We start from the raw sequence: 12,080 nt of genomic DNA, 5'->3' as shown, positions 1-12,080 counted from the left end.
TTGTTCTGGCCGAAATACTGGAATGCGGCCGGAATTTGATCCAAAACGGAATAGTCCATTACACTGTACTGGTACGAAAAATTCCGGCAATTCAGGCCGGAGCAGAACGAAATTAAAAACTTTGCTAAATACACCTTAAGCACAAAGGAACCATCATCAAAACTTTGATATTATTGTTATTTCCCAAAGGGGTTCCCTAGCAAGCCAACAACTCCACCACAAGTTGGAGGATGATCCACTTGAAACAAAAAAGATGAAAGATCAATACCATAACTTCCTAACCACCTCACAATGAAACATAAGGTGATCAAAGCCCTTACCCAATACAACACGTTGTTACAATCACAATTAATAGATTAAAAAATTATGCTAATTGATAAGATCGATTCGAATCTAGGAGATATCATTAATATGAACAAGGATAGAAGTCTTGATATTGACAATTCTTGATATTGACAATTTCTATATATAAAAAAATTATTTCATTTCCAAATTTTAAGAAACCTCAAACTCATACAATGCATAAGCTTTGCCCAGTCATTCTAGTTGCGTACAGTTATTCTATAGATGTCATCAAACAATCAACATGATTACAAATGGAATCAAAACTGAAATTGTTCCTCAAAGTTAGGAAGCAGTTTGGTATTTATGACTTCATGAATGACCCTCATTTATTGTGACCCTTTCATCAAATGCTCGTGTTATGCTCAAAACAAGTTCCCGAATATCGGATATTTATACAGGCTAGTAAAGTAAATATTTATGGCTTATCTAACACCGAACAGCAATCGCAATGATTTGTACGGAAACAAAAAATAATAATTAGAATCAATTAGAGGGCGATCCTAGTTGACTAATGGGATAAGCACATCAAAGAATACATGCGAACTTTTGCAGACTTAATCTCATGTTATTCCTCAAACATAGATCCCCTTCTCTTCTTTACTGCTAGAATGCATTAAGTGATAAGTGTCAATAAGTAAACTTTTAAATTGCACGCACATGCGAAAGGAAAGATAAGCAAATACGATAACTGAGAAGTTCACCAAGATCCATAATCTTTTTCGCATTTTTACTCCAATTTGTGATCAGCTTTACTACCCATTATTTTATTTTTCTTTTCATAAATTTACTGGTTAATACATAAATGATAAATAAATAAGTTATTGTCTTCGAACACACAAGAAATGAACTTCTGAGTGGTAACTTAAAGATCTAGCATACCTTGTATAGAGATCAGATCAGGACTTCCAACCATTGATCTAAGCCACTGAATTCTGCTTTTTCCTTCCTTTCCTCCACTATAAATTCCACGAACAGCATACAAGTTGGTGTGGAAGCCCCTCCCCTCAATCTCCAGCTTATCTATTCTAGGAATCCCTACAATCTTATTATCATCAATAAAAAAACAAAAAAGGAGCTGGAAGCAGTCAAATCAAGTTAACATAAGAAGTAAAAATTCCATACCATCAAACGATTTAGTCCACCTAAAGTTGGTTCAAAGGTGTACAACAAAATCTATTTTTTCTTTTTCATGTAGCCAGACATTATGAAGACACCAATAATTCAATAATAATCTAAAAACGGTGATCAATCTCACTAAAGGAAGTAAGTGGCTTTCCACAAGGAGAACAATATTCTTAGATTTTAAACATCTGGATATCTTTAAACAGAAGCTTAACACGAGAAAATAACAACCAGGGCACCAACTATGTGAAAATTTCATATTACAGATTTCTAAAAACGAAATATTGAAACCAATCAAAATAGGCCCCATAGTAATATAATAATAATACTAATGATAACAGCAATAATAATTACTATAATTATAGCAATAATAACAATAACAGAAACCCCTAGGGGTTGGCTCAAGTGGTAAGGGTCTTGGTCATGGTGGTATGCTCCATCCAGGTCTAAGCTTTGAATCCTCTTGTGTACAAATAATTTCTAGGAGCCATCAGACTATGGGAGTTTCTCCTTGAATTACCCGAGAGGTCCGCTTGCGGAAAACTCCTTGCCCAAGGCCTGTGCATCCCCGGGATTAGTCGAGACTTTGTTCTCGGACACCCGGTGCCAATAAACGAAACCATAACAAAAGCTGAACGAGCTAAAGGAAAGAGCTTGTCCTATAGCTGTTGCTCACTTCGCTGATGCACATCATGGGGAACCAAGAAAGAGAGAAAAGATTGTTGTGAACATAGAACATTAATAATATGCAAGATCGGTGGTGCCAGCTTCAATATAGAAGATTTAAGGCAAAATCTTCCAAATTTTTCGCAAAAATAATTATACCAGGAGCAACTAGAACAATAACAAGTCTAATCCATATTTGGGTTAGATGTAAAAGATAGATCCAGTATGCTGCAACACCTTTCTACTGTGTTAACTCAACACATACCACAGCACCTTTCTAACTGTTAAAACTTTCCACCAAACAACATTTTGCCAGCACAGGCAAGAAAGAAAAGTGATTATGAGCCATTAATTGAGCAAGAAAATGGTTCATGAGTCAATTCACAGCAGTGTAAAGAAAAATACCTGGCAATACAGGTGCAGTCTCTGCATATACTGGTTCAGTCAACCTCCCAAACACATCGGTTACAATGCATTCACATCTCAGACATCGGCCAATGTCCTCCAGCCGGACCTTGTAGGAGCAGGAATATTGTGTAGGTAATGGTTCGTACGAGTTTCTATCTTCAACATCTGATGAACAGAACCTGCAGTTTCCCTGATGTCAAATATAAAAGGAATGCGGTGCCATTACAAGAGCTAAATAAACCAGTCTCAAAGATTAGATACATTTCTAAAAAACTAGATCAAACTAAACCAGTAAATGCAAATAATAAAATGACAGTCTGGGAACCCTACATGAAAGATAAAGATAGAGAAATCATTTATAGAGCTTCAATTTGTTCAACATCTACGTGACTTCTGAATATTGCAATTGAATGGAGAAAAGTTCAGTGAATGTTGCGAATGCATTTGAATATGTAGCAGGATGCTCAAAAGTAGCACCATACCATTGGTATTTGACATCTTTCTTGTACTTGCTCCATACACATTGTTGAGTCTCACTCTTTGGAATTACTTCGACAGCAGTAAGTATATCACCTTCAACTGCCCTTCCAGTGAGAGCAAGCACCTCAATTTTTGGAAGCTCTGGAAAGCAATGTAATATTCAAATTCAAATATAAACAGCCTTCTTCAAGTTCACTCCGTTCGACAAGTTAGATCATGTATACTCTGGAACTTTTTTCTATAACAAGAAATGTGCACATTATTTCAAAGGCCTCAGGCTTCTGTATAACCAAACAGAAACTTTTACCTGGGAGAACAATATCAGTTGGTTCCGACAATTTGAGTTCTCCCACAACTGAATCTGAACGGACTGGAGTGTATCTGTGAAATAAATAAGAAAAGATGAAATCTATTATGCGCTAAAAGATGCACAATAAAATCCGTATAAGATCACATCATATGTTTTATAATAAATGTATGAAAGGATCAGCAGACAATAGCACATTAATTATTGATTTGATCAAGACCAGAATGGTACTGAATTAGGATAAGAAAAACCAGAGAAGAGGTAAATAAATTTAACCACCATATGATATCTTGGTAAGAAAAATATGTTTGCAGAATCCCCTGGCCCCAGTCATGTCTGGTAGGCCTTCTATTAGATCCTCAAAAATTCCAGGTTCAGAGAGGCTGACCAGCTGTCGGTGAACACCACAGGTATTGTGATGCAGCTGAACATACAAAAAAGCTGAATTTTGATAGTAATGAGCATATGTAAAATGAAAATTTTTATGTTCTCTTAATAAAAAGAACACGGAGATTTATTTTCTTAGGAATTGATAACATGAGAAGCCAACTTCTTCACTATTATCTACATTTGATTAAAATAGAGTATCGTTGTATTCGGATAGAGTGAATAATGACACCTTCAAAGGCACCATAGATCAACATCGCCACATAGTACTGCAGGATCCAACATGGTGGGTGGTTCTCAAAAGAGAAATGCAAACTGACTGACTATTCTTAAAACAATCTTATAGAAAAACCTAGTCTAATAAGAATTTGTTGCAACTTTCTAGAGATCGATCACCACTTTAAAAAAAGTGTCACCACTATTCAATAAATGAAATATCTTCCTTATACTGAGGCAATGATTTGTTGTTCAAAACGTTTCATCCTAGAAACAAATAAAAACTAAATCACAGCAACTTTGAGCAAAGAGTGATAGAATACTGGTTATTTTTTCCTTTTTGGAACTTTCAGAAGGGAAGTTTTAACATTTTATAAATTATTCTTAGTTATGAATAAACTTTATTCCAGCCAAAAAATGACAAGAAAAGAAACATCAAGGCAGAATACTTACCCGAATAACAAGCGGCAATTATAATCCGAATCAGTAACTTCAAAGGTACTCAAGTTAGCTCCATTGATAAGAATAGCAGTGCCCTCATTAGTTTCTCTATACCAGCTGAAAAGGCTTGATCCCTCATACCCACCAAAATATTCACCTTCTCCAGAATAAACACCAGACGACAACTCCTTCACACGAACATTAGAAACAACTGGAAGAGCTGCCACATTATTTATTTAATGTATCAAATGACAAGCTAAAAAATTAACATATAAGTGCCTTGGTATGACTAAGGCCATAAGTATGGATAGAAGTTGGAGTACATGCACTATGTAGAACCAACTGTTTAACAGCTAGAGGAAAGGAGGTATCCCTAGGGCAAACATCAGCTACAATGAATGGGAACAACCACTTGAGCTTATCACTGGCTTAGGACACCAGAATATACGTGCACTACTGGAAAAATCTCTAAAGAGAGTCTTCCAATCACCCAATCAGAATTATATCCATATTAGATAAGGCCATCTAATGGTAGGTCTTCAACTTAGCCAACAAAATAAGAAATAATTTCCGATTCTATGCTACTAGAGTTGTACCTGGAGCAACTGGAGAATTGGATGTTGCAACCAATGGATTCCCACATTTGCCATCAGCACGAGTGGGCAGCCAATATAAGGCCAAGTAGGCCCCAACATCTTCAAGCGATGGTAGATAAGTTCTGGCAAAGTTGCACATCATTCACCACCATTAATTTTGAAGATGCAGACATGAGTTTCTAAAATCTTATAATAACAATAATATTCAGAACTTACAGTGTTTTACCACATATAACAGCATCTTCACTAGCACTAGATATATCTGTTAATGCAGATGCATGTAGCTTATTCTTTGTTCTGTACCAAATATATTGTCCGACACCTTCTTGTCCACCAAAATATGTCTTTCGTGGGACAACCTCCCTGTCCTCAACGCAATCAAGAATTTCCAGATCCACTCCTATAGGATCCGCTGTTGAAAGAAAGAACAAAATAAAAAGAGATGGAATAGGCCCTTGCATGAGCACAACATAGGTGACATAGTTTTAAAAGAAAAAAGGGCAAATTCAATTATCTACTTGTTCTCTATGCTAAATAAAACCTATAACATCTGCTCCATTTATTTCCATGGAGCCGGTGATTTTACATGATCTGTCCCAATAGTCAAAGACTTTACCCCTTCACAGTTCAGTCAAAAGCTTGTTTGATCTGCCCCAATAGCCTAAACTAGATTATGATTAGAAAGGATAAAAACATAATGACCATTTCACATCTTTGGAGGATTAGTTGAATTTTTAAACCAATGCTCAACTAACCAGGAGCAATTATGTCGGATACTATGCTCCTAGGACTCCCTTTCATTCCATCTTTCCGCACGGCAGTGTAAACAAGTTCAATGCATCTTCCCACGTCCTCAAGAGTCAAATCCACAAAATCTGCTAGAAAAAAAAAATACATTATTAATATTGTAATTCAATATGGATAGGTGAAAAGATCTCATCTCATTATTCCACAAAACTCACCAAAAGTACTTATTTTATCCCGTATGCTAGTACTTTGCTTTCTAAACCATTCATGGGAGCAATCTCCCCTCTCCCTGAATCATTAACAATCCATGTCAGGGCTAACAGTCACAAAAGCAAGGCTAGGAGTTGTAATCTTATCAATGTAAGGCGGCGAATCATTTCTCACCCTCCACTATAAGAGGCGACAAAGCTCACACGTTGCCCTTCTATCATTGATCCAAGAAACCCTAAAGACTGACAGGTTGGGGGGCCTGTATTGCATAATAAAATCAAACAATTTATGAAATTAACATGCTCCTATAAGACATTCGATTTATAAGCAGTATTATTTATCTAGAGAACTTGAATGACTATTCCTGCCGAACAGTTATTGGGTGGACATGGCGACAAAAAAATAATAAAAACCACAGTTATTTAAAATAAAGCCGGTTAAAAGTGGAGATCAGATGAAGAACATGACTTTGTACCAGATATTATAGGTCCAATTTGTTCAGAAAGAACAACGGGGCCACGAGCCCAGTCACTTCTTACAGGCTCACATGAAACCGAAATAAAGAAGCCAATGTCTTCGACTGAGAGCATGTATGACGAAGTAGATGCACCCTTAATTTCATTTTGCGTGCCATCTGAACTAGTCTGCATATACATAAAATGGACATCAAATAATTGAAACACATTTTTTAAGGAACTATGACTTTCAGGTACTTGGATGCCAATTACAACAATGACGATATTTCCTGCAGGAGGTTAATGTCCCATCCAGGTGTTCTCAATCCAGGAATGGCTTTGTAAAATGAGGTACAATAATATCAACTGGTGTACAAATGTTGACTGAAAATACCCGGAACCAGCAGAACAGTGAATCTCCCTCTTCACCACCCCAATACTTTTTTTCAATACTTAGCGTGGTTCCTTCAATAGCATTCCCAATTATTTGTAGAGAAAGCAACCTTGGGCTTCCTAATCATCAAGTAGCACTCAGCATAAGAAGAAAATTTCAACCAATGAAAATAAACTAGAATCACAACTTTATATATGATGTCTAATTCATATGTCCACAATGAATACACATTGTATAGTGCACATTCATTTGCAAACCAGGACATGAAAATATATACATTGGTAACAGGCAATCATGCAAAAAAAAATTCCCCTAGCATGGGTCATGGAAAAATTTTCACATAGAATCTATCAAATTTTGACTCTCAAATATATTGGTCCCATGTGAGATATATAACATCGCATTGCTCTCAAATGAACACCATGCTGGAGAGTCCGTTTAAAGCAAGAGTAAACGATTTCCAAAAACATGAAAAGGTCATTCAATTAGATTCATCTTTTCCTGGGCATTTGAAAGATGAAGCCAATCTCAATTTACATGACATTTCTCCAACACTATCATACCAATGTTTAGGCAATATATACTTGACAGAAAGTCAAGTAGTAATAATGCATGCAATTACTTTCACATTCTGTTGATTAAAAAGTTTTGTCGAGTCACAAATTTCTGAACATCGTACGATGTTTATACAGCATTTTACCATACTTCTTTTTTTATGACGGGGGAACCACCCCACGGCAGAGCCCTTAGCACTCACCCAATAACATTTTACCATACTTTTCAACAAGCATTATGAAATCTCAAGCACTGACATTAGACATCTTTCAAAAAGTTAAAACCCTTCCATGCATCACTTTAATGTAAGGCCATAATCATAAATATTAGTTTGACATTTGCCGATATTTAGTTTTGCTACTCATCGTCACCACACATCGCACATACTTATTTTTAACTTATCAAAAAAACATTCGCCAATATAATTTTTTTTTTTAAAGAAAAAAAAATCGCCAATATAATTTTAAACAACAAAAGATGAAGAAATTACCAGGGCGAACACGTCCCTGCCCCATGCAAGTTCTTGGCTCGCCCACAATGCCATCATCACGTATTGGAATACATTGGAAGGAAATAAATTTACCGATTGCAGCCTTGGTAATACGATACTGAAGAAGTCCTGAAACCTCAGGTAGAAGAGAACCGGAGTCAGTTTCAACCTGCAGATTCCAAAGAAAGCAGGGGCAATATTAGGCTAATAATCTAAACTTAAGTACTAACATGTGATAACATTTTTTTTATAAGTAAGAAATTTATTAAAAAAACCAAATAATTAGGCATAGCCCAAGTACACAGGAAGTATAAAAGAAAAAACTTTTAATTACAAACTAAAGCTGAAAAACAGCACGGAAGTCATTGGAACTAAATCCATCTATTACAATCACTGAAGCCCAAAGCAACAAAGTATGAAAAAAGAAAGCCCTAATCCCAGTCACCGAGCATTCTCTATTATCAAAACAGAGTCCATTCCTCTCATTCCAAATACACCACGTAAGACAGAGGAATCATCTTCCAAACAGCCACTATTTGACGATTTCCTTGAATCCCTCTCCAACAGGCCAAAAGATTCCCTACACTCTTAGGCATCACCCAAGAAATGTCAGACTTGACAAAGACCTCATCCCACAAAGCCCTCGACACATCACAATGAAGAAGAAGGTGATCCACAGATTCTCCACACCTTTTGCACATAAAGCACTAATCCATTACAATGATTCCACGCTTTCTCAGCTTATCAATAGTAAATAGTTTCCCATGAGCAGCCAACCACCCGAAGACTCAGACCTTGAGAGGCACTTTGCATCTCCAAATATTTTTCCAATGGAAAATATCACTAGAAGAAAGTGGCAACAAGACTTTGTACAAAGATCTAACCAAAAATTTCTTATTACCAAGCTGATTACAGATTAGTCTATCCTCCCCTCCAGATTTTGAATTTAAGGCATAGAGCAAGCTATAAAAATCAGTGATAGCCCCCACCTCCTAATCATGAGCATCTCTAATAAAACTTACTGACCACTGAATAAGACCAGCAGTATTGCTCATGCAATCAGCCACAGAAGCGCCTTTATCCAAAGCAATTCTAAAGAGGGAAGGGAAAGCAATCTTCAAGGCCACGTATCCATACCATAAATCAAGCCAAAAACTGATCCGATTACCCCTACCCACTTCAAAAAAAGAAAGAGAGCTTAAGAGATTGTCGTGCACTATCCATTACGATGCAAGGGATGGTAGTGCAAGCAGAGGTAGGCTTAAAGATAGGGCAATCAGCCGGTTAAATTTCTGAAGAACTCCCCCCGTCCATTGCGAATGAATTTCCACATTCCCACTCCATATGCTCCTCTAACCTCATTTGAGCACCAACCTCCCCAAATACTCCCATATTTGGCATCAATAACAATCATCCAGAGAGCATCCCCTTCTCGATGATACTACCACAACTATTTCCCTAAAAGTTCCTCAATGAAAGTTTTCAGCTTTCTAATCCCCAAACCTCCCAAATATAAAGGAGAGCAAATCTTATCCCACTTGAGCAAATGGAATTTCTTCTCATCCTCCAATCCACCCCACAAGAAGTCACGGAATATCCTTTTTATTCTATTAGCCACTCCTACAGGCAAAGGGAATAAATATAGGAAATAGGTTGGGATATTTGATAAAGTACTCTTGATTAAGGTAATTCTACCACCTTTGGACAAGTAGATCCTTTTCCAGCCAGCCAACCTACTTTCAATTTTCTCTAAAACCCCATCCCAAATTCCTTAGATTTAAAAGGTGCCCCCAAGGGAAGACCCAAATATCTCATAGGCAAAAAAGACACCTTACATTCCATTATATCAGCCAAATCCCCTAGATTATTGACCAAACCTATAGGGACCATTTCAGATTTGGACAAATTGACTTTTAAACCAGATACAGCTTCAAAACATAACAAAAGAGCCCTCAAAGAACGGATCTGATCAGAATTTGGCTCACACAGGATCAAGGTATCATCCACAAAGAGTAAGTGAGAGACATAAACGCTACCATGGACATAACTGCCCACCGAGAAGCTATCCACCACCGCCTTCAACATTCTACTTAACACATCCATAACTAAAACAAAGAGAAATGGGGACAAAGGATCCCCTTGTCTCAATCCCCGAAAGCTGTTAAAAAAACCAGCTGGAGTGCCATTAACCAAAACTGAAATCTAACTACAGAAATGCAATACTTCATCCACTTACACCATTTTTCCCCAAAATCATGCCTACCAAGGATATATATCAAAAAATCCCAATTGAAATGGTCAAAAGCCTTCTCCATATCCAATTTGCAAAGGATGCCTAGAACTTAGTCTCTAATTCTACTCTCCAAGCATTCATTAGCAATGAGAATGGAGTCAAGGATTTGTCTACCCTAGACAAATGCATTTTGAGATTTTGTGATGATCTTCCCCATAACTAAATCCAAATGGTTAGCGAGCACTTTTGAGATAATCTTGTACACACCACTAACAAGGCTGATGGGTCGAAAGTCCTTCACCTCTACAGACCCAACTTTTTTGGGATAAGCGCAATGAACGTAGCATTAAAGCTTTTCTCAAATTTCATAAAAGAGTGAAATTCAAGAAAAACCTTCATGATATCGTCCCTAACAATGGCCCAACATGCCTGAAAAAATGCCATGGAAAAGCCGTCGGATCCCAGCACTTTATCTTTGTTCATACCTCTTATCACATTAAGCACCTCTTCCTCTTCAAACACTCTCTCCAACCAAACTGCACTAGGCTCGTCAATCGAATCAAACACAAGTCCATCATCTTTGGGTCTCCAAGAAAACTGCTCCGTAAGAAACTTTTCATAAAAAAGGACAATGTGATCCTTAATAGTTGAATGATCCGTAAGAACACTACCGTCTAAGTGGAGCACCTCAATTGCATTATTTCTTCTATGAGAATTAGCAACTCTATGAAAGAATTTGGTGCACTTGTCTCCTTCCTTCAACCAAAGAGCCCTAGACTTTTGTCGCCATGAAATCTCTTCCATAACAGTAATTTTTTCCAGATCAGTTGCAACATTTAGTTTCCTTTCCTTCTCATCAATCGAAAGACCCCCCATAGCCTCTTTTTCATCAAATCTATGTAACTCCTCTACAAGAGACTTTCTATGATCCCCAATGTTCCCAAGCACCTCCTCATTCTATTTCTTCATGTCATTCTTCAAAGCTTTGAGTTTTCCAGCTAAGACAAAGCTGGGTGTAACCAACAACTGATAAGAAGACCACCACGTTCTCACCTTATCTACAAAACCATCAACTTTGAGCCACATGTTCTCAAATTTAAAATATCTCTGTCCCTTATGAATACCCCCACAATCAAGAAAACCAAAAAGGATGGGAAAATGATCAGAGCATAATCTAGGTAGACATTTTTGACATAATTCAGGAAAATGCGCCTCCCAAGAGGGAGAAACAAGAAATATGTCTAGCTTAGACCATGCCCTCTCGTTCGACCAAGTGAAATCACCCCCTGCCAAAGGTGAATCAACCAAGCCCAGATCAAAGATTAAATCAGAAAAAACAACCATGGCCGAACCAATGCTGGAATCCCCCGACCTTGCACTCAGAAACCAAGTGATGTTAAAATCCCCTCCAATACACCAAGGGCCCTCACACCAAGGGCCCTCCCACCAACTGCACAAACTAGCAATCTCATCCCAAAGGAATCTCCTGTCCCTATCAACATTGGGCCCATACACACCAACGAAAGCCCACCCGAAACCATCATTTACATTCAAGAAAGAACAACCCACAAGAAACTCTCCAATATACTCATCCACCAGAGTTACAACTCTCTTGTCCCACATCAAAATAATACCTCCTGTAGCCCCCCTGAGAAGCCAGCAAGACCCATCCAACATATGAACAGCCCCACAAACTTCTGATAATGTTTCTATCAATGAACTTCAATTTGGTTTCCTACAAACAAATGATGTCTACTTTCCATTATCAAATCAGATTTCTTACGCGAAGACGCTTGCACGGATTGTTCAACCCCCGTACATTCTAAGAGAGGATTGTATTTAAGCCTACATCTACGTGCACTACCATCCCTTGCATCGTAATTGATAGTGCATGACAATCTCTTAAGCTCTCTTTCTTTTTTTGAAAAGGATATAGCCAAAAGAGGCTGTCCCACGTGATAACATTTAATGTGAAATAATAGGCAAGGCAGTTTGCACCAAACTTTGCTTGAAAGAAGTTAGCCCCAA

The 12,080-nt window shown here is 37.5% G+C and overlaps 1 protein-coding gene across 5 annotated transcripts in view; it reads right to left on the bottom strand.

Annotated features, from left to right (window-relative positions):
- LOC108996568 (187-kDa microtubule-associated protein AIR9-like) overlaps window positions 1-12,080 on the bottom strand; it is a 37,590-nt gene that overhangs the window by 3,871 nt on the left and 21,639 nt on the right. For 4 of the 5 annotated variants that reach the window (XM_035688319.1, XM_018972532.2, XM_018972531.2 and 1 more), the window contains 13 exons: window positions 7,820-7,988; window positions 6,775-6,893; window positions 6,401-6,569; window positions 6,100-6,184; window positions 5,931-6,004; window positions 5,724-5,846; window positions 5,185-5,380; window positions 4,969-5,090; window positions 4,385-4,592; window positions 3,329-3,402; window positions 3,024-3,162; window positions 2,539-2,720; window positions 1,225-1,380 (listed from right to left, as the gene is read on the bottom strand). In XM_035688319.1, the coding sequence (XP_035544212.1) occupies window positions 1,225-1,380; window positions 2,539-2,720; window positions 3,024-3,162; window positions 3,329-3,402; window positions 4,385-4,592; window positions 4,969-5,090; window positions 5,185-5,380; window positions 5,724-5,846; window positions 5,931-6,004; window positions 6,100-6,184; window positions 6,401-6,569; window positions 6,775-6,893; window positions 7,820-7,988 (1,816 nt within the window). The remainder of the gene's footprint in view (window positions 1-1,224; window positions 1,381-2,538; window positions 2,721-3,023; window positions 3,163-3,328; window positions 3,403-4,384; window positions 4,593-4,968; window positions 5,091-5,184; window positions 5,381-5,723; window positions 5,847-5,930; window positions 6,005-6,099; window positions 6,185-6,400; window positions 6,570-6,774; window positions 6,894-7,819; window positions 7,989-12,080) is intronic. The other variant, XM_018972535.2, reaches the window with a different exon arrangement.

The sequence above is a fragment of the Juglans regia genome, chromosome 3 (assembly GCF_001411555.2).
Source record: "Juglans regia cultivar Chandler chromosome 3, Walnut 2.0, whole genome shotgun sequence".
NCBI classification, from domain to species: Eukaryota; Viridiplantae; Streptophyta; class Magnoliopsida; order Fagales; family Juglandaceae; genus Juglans; species Juglans regia.
The sequence above is the reverse complement of the archived record's forward strand: the minus strand, read 5'-3'. Positions and strand labels throughout refer to the sequence as shown.